At 43.0% G+C, this 20047-nt stretch overlaps 1 protein-coding gene across 1 annotated transcript in view; it reads left to right on the top strand.

The window, feature by feature from the left end:
* The window catches only part of LOC131950273 (putative G-protein coupled receptor 158), a 158108-nt gene extending 150649 nt beyond the window's left edge, over positions 1-7459 (top strand). The window contains exons 13-14 of the mRNA XM_059312352.1: positions 6553-6630; positions 7218-7459. Coding sequence (XP_059168335.1) covers positions 6553-6630; positions 7218-7370 — 231 coding nt within the window. The 3' untranslated portion in view covers positions 7371-7459. The remainder of the gene's footprint in view (positions 1-6552; positions 6631-7217) is intronic.
* Positions 7460-20047: the final 12588 nt, after the last annotated feature.

Here is a 20047-nt window from a genome sequence, read left to right as displayed (position 1 = left end):
TGGTCTGGTGTAGCCGAGATCATACATCTATAACTTGGTCTGGTGTAGGCTTATATAGAGATCATACATTTATAACTTGGTCTGGTGTAGCCGAGATCATACATCTATAACTTGTTCTGGTGTAGCCGAGATCATACATCTATAACTTGGTCTGGTGTAGCCGAGATCATACATCTATAACTTGGTCTGGTGTAGCCGAGATCATACATTTATAACTTGGTCTGGTGTAGCCGAGATCATACATCTATAACTAGGTCTGGTGTAGCCTTATATAGAGATCATACATCTATAACTTGGTCTGGTGTAGCCGAGATCATACATCTATAACTTGGTCTGGTGTAGCCGAGATCATACATCTATAACTTGGTCTGGTGTAGCCGAGATCATACATCTATAACTTGGTCTGGTGTAGCCGAGATCATACATTTATAACTTGGTCTGGTGTAGCCGAGATCATACATCTATAACTAGGTCTGGTGTAGCCTTATATAGAGATCATACATCTATAACTTGGTCTGGTGTAGCCTTATATAGAGATCATACATCTATAACTAGGTCTGGTGTAGCCTTATATAGAGATCATACATCTATAACTTGGTCTGGTGTAGCCTTATATAGAGATCATACATCTATAACTTGGTCTGGTGTAGCCGAGATCATACATCTATAACTAGGTCTGGTGTAGCCGAGATCATACATCAATAGCTTGGTCTGGTGTAGCCTTATATAGAGATCATACATCTATAACTAGGTCTGGTGTAGCCGAGATCATACATCTATAACTTGGTCTGTTGTAGGCTTATATAGAGATCATACATCTATAACTTGGTTTGGTGTAGCCTTATATAGAGATCATACATCTATAACTTGGTCTTGTGTAGCCGAGATCATACATCTATAACTTGGTCTGGTGTAGCCGAGATCATACATCTATAACTTGGTCTGTTGTAGGCTTATATAGAGATCATACATCTATAACTTGGTCTGTTGTAGCCGAGATCATACATCTATAACTTGGTCTGGTGTAGCCTTATATAGAGATCATACATTTATAACTTGGTCTGGTGTAGCCGAGATCATACATCTATAACTTGGTCTGTTGTAGGCTTATATAGAGATCATACATCTATAACTTGGTCTGGTGTAGCCCAGATCATACATCTATAACTTGGTCTGGTGTAGCCGAGATCATACATCTATAACTTGGTCTGGTGTAGCCTTATATAGAGATCATACATCTATAACTTGGTCTGGTGTAGGCTTATATAGAGATCATACATCTATAATTTGGTCTGGTGTAGCCGAGATCATACATCTATAACTTGGTCTGGTGTAGCCGAGATCATACATCTATAACTTGGTCTGGTGTAGCCGAGATCATACATCTATAACTTGGTCTGGTGTAGCCGAGATCATACATCTATAACTTGGTCTGGTGTAGCCGAGATCATACATTTATAACTAGGTCTGGTGTAGGCTTATATAGAGATCATACATCTATAACTTGGTCTGGTGTAGCCGAGATCATACATCTATAACTTGGTCTGGTGTAGGCTTATATAGAGATCATACATCTATAACTTGGTCTGGTGTAGCCGAGATCATACATCTATAACTTGGTCTGGTGTAGGCTTATATAGAGATCATACATCTATAACTTGGTCTGGTGTAGCCGAGATCATACATCTATAACTAGGTCTGGTGTAGCCGAGATCATACATATATAACCTGGTCTGGTGTAGGCTTATATAGAGATCATACATCTATAACTTGGTCTGGTGTAGCCGAGATCATACATCTATAACTTGGTCTGGTGTAGGCTTATATAGAGATCATACATCTATAACTTGGTCTGGTGTAGCCGAGATCATACATCTATAACTCAGTCTGGTGTAGCCGAGATCATACATCTATAACTTGGTCTGGTGTAGCCGAGATCATACATCTATAACTTGGTCTGTTGTAGGCTTATATAGAGATCATACATCTATAACTTGGTCTGGTGTAGCCGAGATCATACATCTATAACTTGGTCTGGTGTAGCCTTATATAGAGATCATACATCTATAACTTGGTCTTGTGTAGCCGAGATCATACATCTATAACTTGGTCTGTTGTAGGCTTATATAGAGATCATACATCTATAACTTGGTCTGCTGTAGCCGAGATCATACATCTATAACTTGGTCTGGTGTAGGCTTATATAGAGATCATACATCTATAACTTGGTCTGGTGTAGCCGAGATCATACATCTAAAACTTGGTCTGGTGTAGCCTTATATAGAGATCATACATCTATAACTTGGTCTGGTGTAGCCTTATATAGAGATCATACATCTATAACTTGGTCTGGTGTAGCCTTATATAGAGATCATACATCTATAACTTGGTCTAGTGTAGGCTTATATAGAGATCATACATCTATAACTTGGTCTGGTGTAGCCGAAATCATACATCTATAACTTGGTCTGGTGTAGCCGAGATCATACATTTATAACTTGGTCTGGTGTAGCCGAGATCATACATCTATAACTAGGTCTGGTGTAGCCTTATATAGAGATCATACATCTATAACTTGGTCTGGTGTAGCCGAGATCATACATCTATAACTAGGTCTGGTGTAGCCTTATATAGAGATCATACATCTATAACTTGGTCTGGTGTAGCCGAGATCATACATTTATAACTAGGTCTGGTGTAGCCTTATATAGAGATCATACATCTATAACTTGGTCTGGTGTAGCCGAGATCATACATCTATAACTAGGTCTGGTGTAGCCGAGATCATACATCTATAACTTGGTCTGGTGTAGCCGAGATCATACATCTATAAATAGGTCTGGTGTAGGCTTATATAGAGATCATACATCTATAACTTGGTCTGGTGTAGCCGAGATCATACATCTATAACTTGGTCTGGTGTAGCCGAGATCATACATCTATAACTAGGTCTGGTGTAGCCTGATATAGAGATCATACATTTATAACTAGGTCTGGTGTAGCCGAGATCATACATCTATAACTAGGTCTGGTGTAGCCTGATATAGAGATCATACATTTATAACTAGGTCTGGTGTAGCCGAGATCATACATCTATAACTTGGTCTGGTGTAGCCTTATATATAGATCATACATCTATAACTTGGTCTGGTGTAGGCTTATATAGAGATCATACATCTATAACTTGGTCTGGTGTAGCCGAGATCATACATCTATAACTTGGTCTGGTGTAGCCGAGATCATACATCTATAACTTGGTCTGGTGTAGCCTTATATAGAGATCATACATCTATAACTTGGTCTGGTGTAGCCGAGATCATACATCTATAACTTGGTCTGGTGTAGCCGAGATCATACATCTATAACTAGGTCTGGTGTAGCCTGATATAGAGATCATACATTTATAACTAGGTCTGGTGTAGCCGAGATCATACATCTATAACTAGGTCTGGTGTAGCCTGTTATAGAGATCATACATTTATAACTAGGTCTGGTGTAGCCGAGATCATACATCTATAACTTGGTCTGGTGTAGGCTTATATAGAGATCATACATCTATAACTTGGTCTGGTGTAGCCTTATATAGAGATCATACATCTATAACTTGGTCTGGTGTAGGCTTATATAGAGATCATACATCTATAACTTGGTCTGGTGTAGCCGAGATCATACATCTATAACTTGGTCTGGTGTAGGCTTATATAGAGATCATACATCTATAACTTGGTCTGGTGTAGGCTTATATAGAGATCATACATCTATAACTTGGTCTGGTGTAGGCTTATATAGAGATCATACATCTATAACTTGGTCTGGTGTAGCCGAGATCATACATCTATAACTTGGTCTGGTGTAGGCTTATATAGAGATCATACATCTATAACTTGGTCTGGTGTAGCCGAGATCATACATCTATAACTTGGTCTGGTGTAGCCTTATATAGAGATCATACATTTATAACTAGGTCTGGTGTAGCCGAGATCATACATCTATAACTTGGTCTGGTGTAGCCGAGATCATACATCTATAACTTGGTCTGGTGTAGCCGAGATCATACATCTATAACTAGGTCTGGTGTAGGCTTATATAGAGATCATACATCTATAACTAGGTCTGGTGTAGGCTTATATAGAGATCATACATCTATAACTAGGTCTGGTGTAGCCGAGATCATACATCTATAACTTGGTCTGGTGTAGGCTTATATAGAGATCATACATCTATAACTAGGTCTGGTGTAGGCTTATATAGAGATCATACATCTATAACTAGGTCTGGTGTAGGCTTATATAGAGATCATACATCTATAACTTGGTCTGGTGTAGGCTTATATAGAGATCATAGAGCTGTTATCATCACCTCTCTAACGCCCAAACAACATAGCACTGCTAAAACCTCAACTATCGTCTCGAATATTTCAAACCTACGTTAAGTTCAATTCTAAAAGCACGAAGGTCAAGTTTTTTGGAGATGAGGCTGTCTAGTGGACAGCTAAAAGATTGGAAGTTGATTGCTCAAACCCGTCTCCAGGAATATTTGCCTAAAGCCACATCTGTATTGATCGAGATATAGGTTTAGATGAAATCAAGCAAAGAAGGATGCATTTTCACTGAACCTAACCGAGCGAGCGAAAGCATTTTCACTAATTATTACTAGACAAAGTTTTAAGATATTTAAACATGAGTCTAATCTTTTCCACATGACCAGTGTTTTATTTAGACTTTTTTCTCCGGGGGGGGGGGGGGAGGAGGGGGCGAAGAGATGTGGTCAGGATACTTGGGCCACTCGAGTTACCACAGTACAAAGTCAGGTTACTTGGGCCACTCGAGTTACCACAGTACAAAGTCAGGTTACTTGGGCCACTCGAGTTACCACAGTACAAAGTCAGGTTACTTGGGCCACTCGAATTACCACAGTACAAAGTCAGGTAACTTGGGCCACTCGAGATACCACAGTACAAAGTCAGGTAACTTGGGCCACTCGAGTTACCACAGTACAAAGTCAGGTTACTTGGGCCACTCGAGTTACCACAGTACAAAGTCAGGTTACTTAGGCCACTCGAGTTACCAAAGTACAAAGTCAGGTTACTTGGGCCACTCGAGTTACCACAGTACAAAGTCAGGTAACTTGGGCCACTCGAGTTACCACAGTACAAAGTCAGGTTACTTGGGCCACTCGAGTTACCACAGTACAAAGTCAGGTTACTTGGGCCACTCGAGTTACCACAGTACAAAGTCAGGTTACTTGGGCCACTCGAGTTACCACAGTACAAAGTCAGGTTACTTGGGCCACTCGAATTACCACAGTACAAAGTCAGGTAACTTGGGCCACTCGAGATACCACAGTACAAAGTCAGGTAACTTGGGCCACTCGAGTTACCACAGTACAAAGTCAGGTTACTTGGGCCACTCGAGTTACCACAGTACAAAGTCAGGTTACTTAGGCCACTCGAGTTACCAAAGTACAAAGTCAGGTTACTTGGGCCACTCGAGTTACCACAGTACAAAGTCAGGTAACTTGGGCCACTCGAGTTACCACAGTACAAAGTCAGGTTACTTAGGCCACTCGAGTTACCACAGTACAAAGTCAGGTTACTTGGGCCACTCGAGTTACCACAGTACAAAGTCAGGTTACTTAGGCCACTCGAGTTACCACAGTACAAAGTCAGGTTACTTGGGCCACTCGAGTTACCACAGTACAAAGTCAGGTTACTTGGGCCACTCGAGTTACCACAGTACAAAGTCAGGTTACTTGGGCCACTCGAGTTACCACAGTACAAAGTCAGGTTACTTAGGCCACTCGAGTTACCACAGTACAAAGTCAGGTTACTTGGGCCACTCGAGTTACCACAGTACAAAGTCAGGTTACTTAGGCCACTCGAGTTACCACAGTACAAAATTAGGTTACTTGGGCCACTCGAGTTACCACAGTACAAAGTCAGGTTACTTGGGCCACTCGAGTTACCACAGTACAAAGTCAGGTTACTTGGGCCACTCGAGTTACCACAGTACAAAGTCAGGTTACTTAGGCCACTCGAGTTACCAGAGTACAAAGTCAGGTTACTTGGGCCACTCGAGTTACCACAGTACAAAGTCAGGTTACTTGGGCCACTCGAGTTACCACAGTACAAAGTCAGGTTACTTGGGCCACTCGAGTTACCACAGTACAAAGTCAGGTTACTTAGGCCACTCGAGTTACCACAGTACAAAGTCAGGTTACTTGGGCCACTCGAGTTACCACAGTACAAAATCAGGTTACTTAGGCCACTCGAGTTACCAGAGTACAAAGACAGGTTACTTGGGCCACTCGAGTTACCACAGTACAAAGTCAGGTTACTTGGGCCACTCGAGTTACCACAGTACAAAGTCAGGTTACTTAGGCCACTCGAGTTACCAGAGTACAAAGTCAGGTTACTTGGGCCACTCGAGTTACCACAGTACAAAGTCAGGTTACTTAGGCCACTCGAGTTACCACAGTACAAAGTCAGGTAACTATAGACCTTAACAAAAAACATATCCTGTATAGAATTAAATATCTTTGAATATATTCCAGGAAGAATTTCGTCGACTCTACACTCAGCTGGAATTGTTAAAACAAAGAAATATGAAGCTAGGAAACCGTCATTTACAGGTACGTTAGATGTCTTTGTTAGAATAACACTTTTACTCCAACTCCCAGTCTTTTATCTTGAATTGTAACACATTCAACGTAACATTGTTGCTGAGATTAGCTATTTCAAGACAGACATGTTGCACAGATTCGCCCTATATTAAATATAGACATATTGCACAGATTCGTCCTATATTAAAAATACATGTTCCAGAGATTCGTCCTATATTAAATATAGACATATTGCACAGATTCGTCCTATATTAAATTTAGACATATTGTACAGATTCGTCCTATATTAAATTTAGACATATTGTACAGATTCTATCTGTGAGGTAGCATTATCTATCTGTGAGGTAGCATTGTGTAACTGTTTGGTAGCATTGTCTAACTGTTTGGTAGCATTGGTAGCACTTCGTGTTTAACTGTTAGTACAATCTATCTGTTTGTTAACATTATGTATCTATATATATATATAAATATATATATATATATATATATATATATATATATATATATATATATATATATATAGAGAGAGAGAGAGAGAGAGAGAGAGAGAAACAGAGAGAGAGAGAGACTATTTGCCTCTGTTCTCTAATCTACAGGTCAAATTGTCCGCCATGACAGAAGCAGCACAGAAGGACGAACTGACCCTCGCAGAGACTACTGTAGAATCTTCGCACTCAACACCGAACATAAATGGAGGCAGAAGAATTGTTATTAATCTGGACGACTATCACGTGTCTACGGAGGTTTAAACAGTTTTTCTCCCAGATAATAAGATGCAATGTCAACATTGGTACCACTAGCTGGCCAGAGATCTATGTCAACATTGGTACAACAAGCTGGCCAGATATCTATGTCAACATTGGTACAACAAGCTGGCCAGAGATCTATGTCAACATTGGTACAACAAGCTGGCCAGATCTATGTCAACATTGGTACAACAAGCTGTCCAGAGATCTATGTCAACATTGGTACAACAAGCTGGCCAGAGATCTATGTCAACATTGGTACAACAAGCTGTCCAGAGATCTATGTCAACATTGGTACAACAAGCTGTCCAGAGATCTATGTCAACATTGGTACAACAAGCTGGCCAGATCTATGTCAACATTGGTACCACAAGATGGCCAGTTCTATGTCAACATTGGTAAAACAAGCTGGTCAGAGATCTATGTCAACATTGGTACAACAAGCTGGCCAGAGATCTATGTCAACATTGGTACAACAAGCTGTCCAGATCTATGTCAACATTGGTACAACAAGCTGGCCAGAAATCTATGTCAACATTGGTACAACAAGCTGGCCAGAAATCTATGTCAACATTGGTACAACAAGCTGTCCAGATCTATGTCAACATTGGTACAACAAGCTGGCCAGAGATCTATGTCAACATTGGTACAACAAGCTGTCCAGAGATCTATGTCAACATTGGTACAACAAGCTGTCCAGAGATCTATGTCAACATTGGTACAACAAGCTGGCCAGATCTATGTCAACATTGGTACAACAAGCTGGCCAGATCTATGTCAACATTGGTACAACAAGCTGGCCAGATCTATGTCAAGATTGGTACAACAAGCTGGCCAGATCTATGTCAACATTGGTACAACAAGCTGGCCAGATCTATGTCAACATTGGTACAACAAGCTGGCCAGATCTATGTCAACATTGGTACAACAAGCTGGCCAGATATCTATGTCAACATTGGTACAACAAGCTGGCTAGAGATCTATGTCAACATTGGTACAACAAGCTGGCCAGAGATCTATGTCAACATTGGTACAACAAGCTGGTCAGAGATCTATGTCAACATTGGTACAACAAGCTGGCCAGATCTATGTCAACATTGGTACAACAAGCTGGCCAGATCTATGTCAACATTGGTACAACAAGCTGGCCAGATCTATGTCAACATTGGTACAACAAGCTGGCTAGAGATCTATGTCAACATTGGTACAACAAGCTGGCCAGAGATCTATGTCAACATTGGTACAACAAGCTGGCCAGATATCTATGTCAACATTGGTACAACAAGCTGGCCAGAGATCTATGTCAACATTGGTTCAAAAAGCTGGCCAGAGATCTATGTCAACATTGGTACAACAAGCTGGCCAGAGATCTATGTCAACATTGGTACAACAAGCTGGCCAGATCTATGTCAACATTGGTACAACAAGCTGGCCAGAGATCTATGTCAACATTGGGTCAACAAGCTGGCCAGATCTATGTCAACATTGGTACAACAAGCTGGCCAGAGATCTATGTCAACATTGGTACAACAAGCTGGCCAGAGATCTATGTCAACATTGGTACAACAAGCTGGCCAGATCTATGTCAACATTGGTACCACAAGCTGGCCAGATCTATGTCAACATTAGTACCACAAGCTGGCCAGTTCTATGTCAACATTGGTAAAACAAGCTGGCCAGAGATCTATGTCAACATTGGTACAACAAGCTGGCCAGATCTATGTCAACATTGGTACAACAAGCTGGCCAGATCTATGTCAACATTGGTACAACAAGCTGGCCAGATCTATGTCAACATTGGTACAACAAGCTGGCTAGAGATCTATGTCAACATTGGTACAACAAGCTGGCCAGAGATCTATGTCAACATTGGTACAACAAGCTGGCCAGATATCTATGTCAACATTGGTACAACAAGCTGGCCAGATATCTATGTCAACATTGGTACAACAAGCTGGCCAGATCTATGTCAACATTGGTACAACAAGCTGGCCAGAGATCTATGTCAACATTGGTACAACAAGCTGGCCAGATATCTATGTCAACATTGGTACAACAAGCTGGCCAGATCTATGTCAACATTGGTACAACAAGCTGGCCAGATATCTATGTCAACATTGGTACAACAAGCTGGCCAGAGATCTATGTCAACATTGGTACAACAAGCTGGCCAGATATCTATGTCAACATTGGTACAACAAGCTGGCCAGAGATCTATGTCAACATTGGTACAACAAGCTGGCCAGAGATCTATGTCAACATTGGTACAACAAGCTGGCCAGATCTATGTCAACATTGGTAAAACAAGCTGGCTAGAGATCTATGTCAACATTGGTACAACAAGCTGGCCAGTACTTTGTCAACATTGGTACAACAAGCTGGCCAGATATCTATGTCAACATTGGTACAACAAGCTGGCCAGAGATCTATGTCAACATTGGTACAACAAGCTGGCCAGATCTATGTCAACATTGGTACCACAAGCTGGCCAGATCTATGTCAACATTGGTACAACAAGCTGGCCAGAGATCTATGTCAACATTGGTACAACAAGCTGGCCAGAGATCTATGTCAATATTAGTACAACAAGCTGGCCAGATCTATGTCAACATTGGTACAACAAGCTGGCCAGATCTATGTCAACGTTGGTACAACTAGCTGGCCAGAGATCTATGTCAACATTGGTACAACAAGCTGGCCAGATCTATGTCAACATTGGTACAACAAGCTGCCCAGAGATCTATGTCAACATTGGTACAACAAGCTGGCCAGATCTATGTCAACATTGGTACAACAAGCTGGCTAGAGATCTATGTCAACATTGGTACAACAAGATGGCCAGAGATCTATGTCAATATTGGTACAACAAGCTGGCCAGAGATCTATGTCAACATTGGTACAACAAGCTGGCCAGAAATCTATGTCAACATTGGTACAACGAGCTGGCCAGAGATCTATGTCAATATTGGTACAACAAGCTGGCCAGATCTATGTCAACATTGGTACAGCAAGCTGGCCAGAGATCTACGGCAACATTGGTACAACAAGCTGGCCAGATCTATGTCAACATTGGTACAACAAGCTGGCCAGATCTATGTCAACATTGGTACAACAAGCTGTCCAGATCTATGTCAACATTGGTACAACAAGCTGGCCAGTTCTATGTCAACATTGGTACAACAAGCTGGCCAGATATCTACGTCTACATTGGTACAACAAGCTGGCCAGAGATCTATGTCAACATTGGTACAACAAGCTGGCCAGAGATCTATGTCAACATTGGTACAACAAGCTGGCCAGATCTATGTCAACATTAGTACAACAAGCTGGCCAGAGATCTAGATTAATATTCTTCGTGTAATGACAACAATATATGATTATCAAGACTTCCATTAAAAACCTGTTTATAAAATTACTATACTATACTCATATCCAGCATTTCATTATTATTATTTAGGAAATCAAAGTGAAACTCTTTGCGTTGGTTTGAGTGTTTTTTGTTTTTGGTTTAATGTTTTCTTTGTATTATTTGAGCAATCTGAGTGTGCACAATTCAACTAGACAAGCCACTTATGTAACGATTTTGGAGTTGCTAAATTTGCGTTAAAATTAAAGATAGGCCCTGTGGCAAAACAATAAGTGCTTAATAATTTGTATATTCTTCATGGTTCTAGTTAGTAGATAATGGATGACTGAAATGATATCCCTACAACACCATTAACGATTATTATAAAAAAAAGTAGCGCAAGTTACTTCATGCTGTTTAAGGTAGCGCAAGTTACTTCATGCTGCATGAACACATATACGTCTTGAGTTATAGTTGGATTACATTTACTGAGTGGTGACTGAAGTACATAACGGTGGTGTGTTGTTGTAGATGACAGTAATGTGTTGATGTATATGATAGTGGTGTGTAGTGTAAGGTTGTAGATGACAGTGGTGTGTAGTGTAAGGTTGTAGATTACAGTGGTGTGTTGTTGTATATGATAGTGGTGTGTAGTGTAAGGTTGTAGATGATAGTGGTGTGTAGTGTAAGGTTGTAGATGACAGTGGTGTGTAAGGTTGTAGATGACAGTGGTGTGTTGTTGTAGATGATAGTGGTGTGTAGTGTAAGGTTGTAGATGATAGTGGTGTGTTGTTGTAGATGACAGTGGTGTGTTGTTGTAGATGACAGTGGTGTGTAGTGTAAGGTTGTAGATGACAGTGGTGTGTTGTTGTTGATGACAGTGGTGTGTTGTTGTTGATGACAGTGGTGTGTTGTTGTAGATGACAGTGGTGTGTAGTGTAAGGTTGTAGATGACAGTGGTGTGTAAGGTTGTAGATGACAGTGGTGTGTAAGGTATGTGTGTATAAGACTCTAGTTGACTATGAGTGATAGAATATAGACTTAAAAATCTAAATGAAATTGATGAGTTATGTATCAATGAATATAAATGCCGGAAGACTGTCTAGATGTTACCTATGTACATGTTATGAGTTTTGTGATTACAAATATGCAATCTACACTGGTGTCGATCGCAAACTATTTGTTTTATTCACTGATGGAGACAAGATGGCTTGGAAAATTTTATTTTATTTTGTATTGCAGTCCTGTATATTGAATGCCAACGATGTAAATATAAATGTTTTAACAAATCAAATGATACACTGGTTTTTTTTTATATTTGTAGATAATGTATATTTTGTGTGATGTTGCGTTTTAATATACACGTTACATGGCGTTTATTTTACCTTTTAATACTCTCAAATGCTGTTTGATTTTTACCTGTAGGGCTTATATAATGTTTGACGTTTGTAAATATATAAATATAGGGTGAGAAGGCGTTTTATTATGCAATGTCAGAAGCATTCTAGCAGCTATTCCACTAGTAAGGGTTTAAATCGGACACAATAAAAATATTAGTGTTCGGCTTCCAATTTTATTTAAAAGCAGATTTGTTGTAGGCAAATTATACCCTTCTAGACCCACACTTGACTTTTAAGAAGAGAACAAGCTTCTACGTGTGTAAATCTAGTAGCATGACATCAAAGCAGTTTCTTCCATGCATCTCTTCTACCGCCACCCCCCCCCCTCCTCCGAACGAGATGGAATTTATACAGTAAACATACACTTTTACTAGTGTCCGCCCCCCCCCCCACCCCGAAAAATGTTGACCGCCCCCCCCCCAAAAAAATCTCAAGTGCCCCCCCCCCCCCCCGGAGAAAAAAGTCTGGAAGAAACACTGCATCCAATGGTTTTGACAAGTCTTATACGGTAATCCTAGGTACAGAGTGTAATGTGGCAAGTGTAAGCCCATACTGTAATGTGGCAAGTGTAAGCCCAGCGTGGCAAGTGTAAGCCCAGAGTGGCAAGTGTATGCCCAGAGTGGCAAGTGTAAGCCCATACTGTAATATGGCAAGTGTAAGATCATACTGTCAGTGTGGCAAGTGTAAGCATATAGTGTCAGAGTGGAAAGTGTAAGCCCAGAGTGGCAAGTGTAAGCCCAGAGTGGCAAGTGTAAGCCCATACTGTCAGAGAGGCAAGTGTAAGCCCATACTGTCAGAGTGGCAAGTGTAAGCCCAAAGTGTAATGTGGCAATTGCAAGCCCATACTGTCAGAGAGGCAAGTGTAAGCCCATATTATCAGAGTGGCAAGTGTAAGCCCAAAGTGTAATGTGGCAATTGCAAGCCCATACTGTCAGAGAGGCAAGTGTAAGCCCATACTGTCAGAGAGGCAAGTGTAAGCCCATATTATCAGAGTGGCAAGTGTAAGCCCAAAGTGTAATGTGGCAATTGCAAGCCCATAGTGTAATGTGCCAAGTGTAAGCCCAAAATGTCAGAGAGGCAAGTGTAAGCCCATACTGTCAGAGAGGCAAGTGTGAGCCCATAGTGTAATGTGGCAATTGCAAGCCCATAATGTCAGAGAGGCAAGTGTAAGCCCATACTGTCAGAGAGGCAAGTGTGAGTCCATATTATCAGAGTGGCAAGTGTAAGCCCAGAGTGGCAAGTGTAAGCCCAGAGTGGCAAGTGTAAGCCCATACTGTCAGAGTGGCAAGTGTAAGCCCAGAGTGTAAGCCCATACTGTAATGTGGCAAGTGTAAGCCCAGAGTGGCAAGTGTAAGCCCAGAGTGGCAAGTGTAAGCCCATAGAGTAATGTGGCAAGTGTAAGCCCATAGTGTAATGTGGCAAGTGTAAGCCCATACTGTCAGAGTGGCAAGTGTAAGCCCATACTGTCAGAGTGGCAAGTGTAAGATCATACTGTCAGTGTGGCAAGTGTAAGCATATAGTGTCAGAGTTGAAAGTGTAAGCCCAGAGTGGCAAGTGTAAGCCCAGAGTGGCAAGTGTAAGCCCATACTATCTGTTGAGCCCACTCATGTGGTCTGTTAACCCCACTAATGTGATGACCCCACTCATGTGTTGACCCCACTCATGTGTTGACCCCACTCATGTGTTGACCCCACTCATGTGTTGACCCCACTCATGTGGTGACCCCACTCATGTGATGACCCCACTCATGTGTTGACCCCACTCATGTGGTGACCCCACTCATGTGTTGACCTCACTCATGTGTTGACCCCACTTATGTGGTGACCCCAATCATGTGGTGACCCCAATCATGCGGTGACCCCACTCATGTGGTGACCCCACTCATGTGGTGACCAAACTTATGTGGTGACCCCAATCATGTGGTCTGTTGACCCCACTCTTGTGTTGACCCCACTCATGTGGTGACCCCACTCATGTGGTCTGTTGACCCCACTCATGTGGTGACCAAACTTATGTGTTGACCCCACTCATGTGGTCTGTTGACCCCACTCATGTGTTGACCCCACTCATGTGGTGACCCCACTCATGTGGTCTGTTGACCCCACTCATGTTTTAACCCCACTCATGTGGTCTGTTGACCCCACTCATGTGTTGACCCCACTCATGTGGTGACCCCACTCATGTGTTGACCCCACTCATGTGTTGACCCCACTCATGTGTTGACCCCACTCATGTGGTGACCCCACTCATGTGTTGACCCCACTCATGTGGTCGGTTGACCCCACTCATGTTTTGATCCCAGTCATGTGTTGACCCCACTCATGTGTTGACCCCACTCATGTGATGACCCCACTGTTGTGGTCTGTTGACCCCACTCATGTGGTCTGTTGACCCAACTCATGTGTTGAACCCACTTATGTGGTGACCCCACTCATGTGGTCTGTTAACCCCACTCATGTGGTGACCCCAATCATGTGGTCTGTTGACCCCACTAATGTGTTGACCCCACTCATGTGGTGACCCCACTCATGTGTTGACCCCACTCGTGTGGTGACCCCACTCATGTGTTGACCCCACTCATGTGGTCTGTTGACCCCACTCATGTTTTGACCCCACTCATGTGTTGACCCCACTTATGTGGTGACCCCACTCATGTGGTCTGCTGACCCCACTCATGTGTTGACCTCACTCATGTGTTGACCCCACTCATGTGGTCTGTTGACCCCACTCATGTGTTGACCCCACTCATGTGGTGACCCCACTCATGTGGTCTGTTGACCCCACTCATGTGGTGACCAAACTTATGTGGTGACCCCACTCATGTGGTCTGTTGACCCCACTCATGTGTTGACCCCACTCATGTGGTGACCCCACTCATGTGGTCTGTTGACCCCACTCATGTGTTGACCCCACTCATGTGGTGACCTCACTCATGTGGTCTGTTGACCCCACTCATGTGGTGACCCCACTCATGTGGTGACCCCACTCATGTGTTGACCCCACTCATGTGTTGACCCTACTCATGTGGTTACCCCACTCATGTGTTGACCCCACTCATGTGGTCTGTTGACCCCACTCATGTTTTGATCCCACTCATGTGTTGACCCCACTCATATGTTGACCCCACTCATGTGATGACCCCATTGTTGTGGTCTGTTGACCCCACACATGTGGTCTGTTGACCCCACTCATGTGTTGACCCCACTCATGGTGTGACCCCACTCATGTGGTCTGTTGACCCCACTCATGTGGTGACCCCACTCATGTGATGACCCCACTCATGTGGTGACCCCACTCATGAGTTGACCCCACTTATGTTGTGACCCCAATCATGTGGTCTGTTGACCCCACTCATGTGTTGACCCCACTCATGTGGTGACCCCACTCATGTGGTCTGTTGACCCCACTCATTTGGTGACCAAACGTATGTGGTGACCCCACTCATGTGGTCTGTTGACCCCACTCATGTGTTGACCCCACTCATGTGGTGACCCCACTCATGTGGTCTGTTGACCCCACTCATGTGTTGACCCCACTCATGTGAAGACCCCACTCATGTGGTCTGTTGACCTCACTCATGTGTTGACCCCACTCATGTGGTGACCCCACTCATGTGGTGACCCCACTCATGTGTTGACCCCACTCTTGTGTTGACCCCACTCATGTGTTGACCCCACTCATGTGGTGACCCCACTCATGTGTTGACCCCACTCATGTGGTCTGCTGACCCCACTCATGTGTTGACCCCACTCATGTGTTGACCCCACTCAGTGGTGACCCCACTCATGTGTTGACCCCACTCATGTGGTCTGTTGACTCCACTCATGTGTTGACCCCACTCATGTGTTGACCCCACTCATGTGTTGAACCCACTCATGTGTTGACCCCACTCATGTGGTGATCCCACTCATGTGTTGACCCCACTAATGTGTTGACCCCACTCATGTGTTGACCCCACTCATGTGGTCTGTTGACCCCACTCATGTGTTGACCCCACTAATGTATTGACCCCACTCATGTGTTGACCCCACTCATGTGTGACCCCACTCATGTGTTGACCCCACTCATGTGGTGACCCCACTCATGTGTTGACCCCACTCATGTGTTGACCCCACTCATGTGTTGACCCCACTCATGTGTTGACCCCACTCATGTGTTGACCCCACTAATGTGGTGACCCCACTGTTGTGGTATGTCAAGTCTACCGTCCCCATCTACAGCAAACATCCCATCCTTGTTAACCAGCACGTGACCACGGAGCCCTAGAACTTGCTTCATCAAAGATGTCCAGCTGTATTAAAAGTCGTGTGTCAATATACGTTTGTTGTTTGCAATTTAGTTTTGATGGTTATTTATTTTAAGCCACATAAAAAATAAAAGTTAGAGGCATTCTCAAGATGTAAAACTATACAGTTTAGTGGATTGTTTTAAAAAAATCAATAGAGCAGCCGACAGCCGCCGTCATTCGAAGATTGCTTCTTGGCATCTTTTACTACATCACTGAAAACATGGATTCTATTCAATCCCTGAAAACATGGATTCTATTCAATCCCTGAAAACACGGATTCTATTCAATCCCTGAAAACATGGATTCTATTCAATCCCTGAAAACATGGATTCTATTCAATCCCTGAAAACATGGATTCTATTCAATCCCTGAAGACATGGATTCTATTCACTCACAGAAAACATGGATTCTATTCAATCCCTGAAAACATGGATTCTATTCACTCACAGAAAACATGGATTCTATTCAATCCCTGAAAACATGGATTCTATTTAATCCCAGAAAACATGGATTCTATTCAATCCCTGAAAACATGGATTCTATTCAATCCCTGAAAACATGGATTCTATTCAATCCCTGAAAACATGGATTCTATTCATTCCCTGAAAATATGGATTCTATTCAATCCCTGAAAATATGGATTCTATTAAATCCCTCAAAACGTGGATTCTATTCAATCCCTGAAAACATGGATTCTATTCCATCCCTGAAAACATGGATTCTATTCAATTCCTGAAAACATGGATTCTATTCAATCCCTGAAAACATGGATTCTATTCACTCACGGAAAACATGGATTCTATTCAATCCCTGAAAACATGGATTCTATTCACTCACAGAAAACATGGATTCTATTCAATCCCTGAAAACATGGATTCTATTTAATCCCAGAAAACATGGATTCTATTCAATCCCTGAAAACATGGATTCTATTCAGTCCCTGAAAACATGGATTCTATTCAATCCCTGAAAACATGGATTCTATTCAATCCCTGAAAACATGGATTCTATTCAATCCCTGAAAATATGGATTCTATTCAATCCCTGAAAACATGGATTCTATTCAATCCCTGAAAACATGGATTCTATTCAATCCCTGAAAACATGGATTCTATTCAATACCTGAAAACATGGATTCTATTCAATCCCTGAAAACATGGATTCTATTCACTCACGGAAAACATGGATTCTATTCAATCCCTGAAAACATGGATTCTATTCACTCACAGAAAACATGGATTCTATTCAATCCCTGAAAACATGGATTCTATTTAATCCCAGAAAACATGGATTCTATTCAATCCCTGAAAACATGGATTCTATTCAATCCCTGAAAACATGGATTCTATTCAATCCCTGAAAACATGGATTCTATTCAGTCCCTGAAAACATGGATTCTATTCACTCACTGAAAACATGGATTCTATTCAATCCCTGAAAACATGGATTCTATTCAATCCCTGAAAACATGGATTCTATTTAATCCCTGAAAATATGGATTCTATTCAATCCCTGAAAACATGGATTCTATTCAATCCCTGAAAACATGGATTCTATTCAATCCCTGAAAACATGGATTCTATTCAATCCCTGAAAACATGGATTCTATTCAATCCCTGAAAACATGGATTCTATTCAATCCCTGAAAACATGGATTCTATTCAATCCCTGAAAACATGGATTCTATTCAGTCCCTGAAAACATGGATTCTATTCAATCCCTGAAAACATGGATTCTATTCAATCCCTGAAAACATGGATTCTATTCAGTCCCTGAAAACATGGATTCTATTCAATCCCTGAAAACATGGATTCTATTCAATCCCTGAAAACATGGATTCTATTCAATCCCTGAATACATGGATTCTATTCACTCACAGAAAACATGGATTCTATTCAATCCCTGAAAACATGGATTCTATTCAATCCCTGAATACATGGATTCTATTCACTCACAGAAAACATGGATTCTATTCAATTCCTGGCTTCTGTAATCACCGAAAACAATGTTGACATGTTGTAGGCAGCTGAATGTATGGCTGTTGACTGAGCTAGCCATGGCTCAGCCAGTAATGTAGGGCTGTTGACTGAGCTAGCCATGGCTCAGCCAGTAATGTAGGGCTGTTGACTGAGCTAGCCATGGCTCAGCCAGTGATGTAGGGCTGTTGACTGAGCTAGCCATGGCTCATCCAGTGATGTAGGGCTGTTGACTGAGCTAGCCATGGCTTAGCCAGTAATGTAGGGCTGTTGACTGAGCTAGCCATGGCTCAGCCAGTAATGTAGGGCTGTTGACTGAGCTAGCCATGGCTCAGCCAGTGATGTAGGGCTGTTGACTGAGCTAGCCATGGCTCAGCCAGTAATGTAGGGCTGTTGACTGAGCTAGCCATGGCTCAGCCAGTAATGTAGGGCTGTTGACTGAGCTAGCCATGGCTCAGCCAGTAATGTAGGGCTGTTGACTGAGCTAGCCATGGCTCAGCCAGTAATGTAGAGCTGTTGACTGAGCTAGCCATGGCTCAGCCAGTAATGTAGGGCTGTTGACTGAGCTAGCCATGGCTCAGCCAGTAATGTAGGGTTGTTGACTGAGCTAGCCATGGCTCAGCCAGTAATGTAGGGCTGTTGACTGAGCTAGCCATGGCTCAGCCAGTAATGTAGGGCTGTTGACTGAGCTAGCCATGGCTCAGCCAGTAATGTAGAGCTGTTGACTGAGCTAGCCATGGCTTAGCCAGTAATGTAGGGCTGTTGACTGAGCTAGACATGGCTCAGCCAGTAATGTAGGGCTGTTGACTGAGCTAGCCATGGCTCTGCCAGTGATGTAGGGCTGTTGACTGAGCTAGCCATGGCTCAGCCAGTGATGTAGGGCTGTTGACTGAGCTAGCCATGGCTCTGCCAGTGATGTAGGGCTGTTGACTGAGCTAGCCATGGCTCAGCCAGTAATGTAGGGCTGTTGACTGAGCTAGCCATGGCTCAGCCAGTAATGTAGGGCTGTTGACTGAGCTAGCCATGGCTCAGCCAGTAATGTAGGGCTGTTGACTGAGCTAGCCATGGCTCAGCCAGTAATGTAGAGCTGTTGACTGAGCTAGCCATGGCTCAGCCAGTAATGTAGGGCTGTTGACTGAGCTAGCCATGGCTCAGCCAGTAATGTAGGGCTGTTGACTGAGCTAGCCATGGCTCAGCCAGTAATGTAGGGCTGTTGACTGAGCTAGCCATGGCTCAGCCAGTAATGTAGGGCTGTTGACTGAGCTAGCCATGGCTCAGCCAGTAATGTAGAGCTGTTGACTGAGCTAGCCATGGCTCAGCCAGTAATGTAGGGCTGTTGACTGAGCTAGCTATGGCTCAGCCAGTAATGTAGGGCTGTTCACTGAGCTAGCCATGGCTCTGCCAGTGATGTAGGGCTGTTGACTGAGCTAGCCATGGCTCAGCCAGTAATGTAGGGCTGTTGACTGAGCTAGCCATGGCTCAGCCAGTAATGTAGGGCTGTTGATTTAGCTAGCCATGGCTCAGCCAGTGATGTAGGGCTGTTGACTGAGCTAGCCATGGCTCAGCCAGTGATGTAGGGCTGTTGACTGAGCTAGCCATGGCTCTGCCAGTGATGTAGGGCTGTTGACTGAGCTAGCCATGGCTCAGCCAGTAATGTAGGGCTGTTGACT

Source organism: Physella acuta, unplaced genomic scaffold (genome assembly GCF_028476545.2).
Source record: "Physella acuta isolate Inbredline_101_S28 unplaced genomic scaffold, ASM2847654v3 ptg000749l, whole genome shotgun sequence".
Classification (NCBI taxonomy): domain Eukaryota; kingdom Metazoa; phylum Mollusca; class Gastropoda; family Physidae; genus Physella; species Physella acuta.
This window is presented reverse-complemented; position numbering and strand designations above follow the sequence as displayed.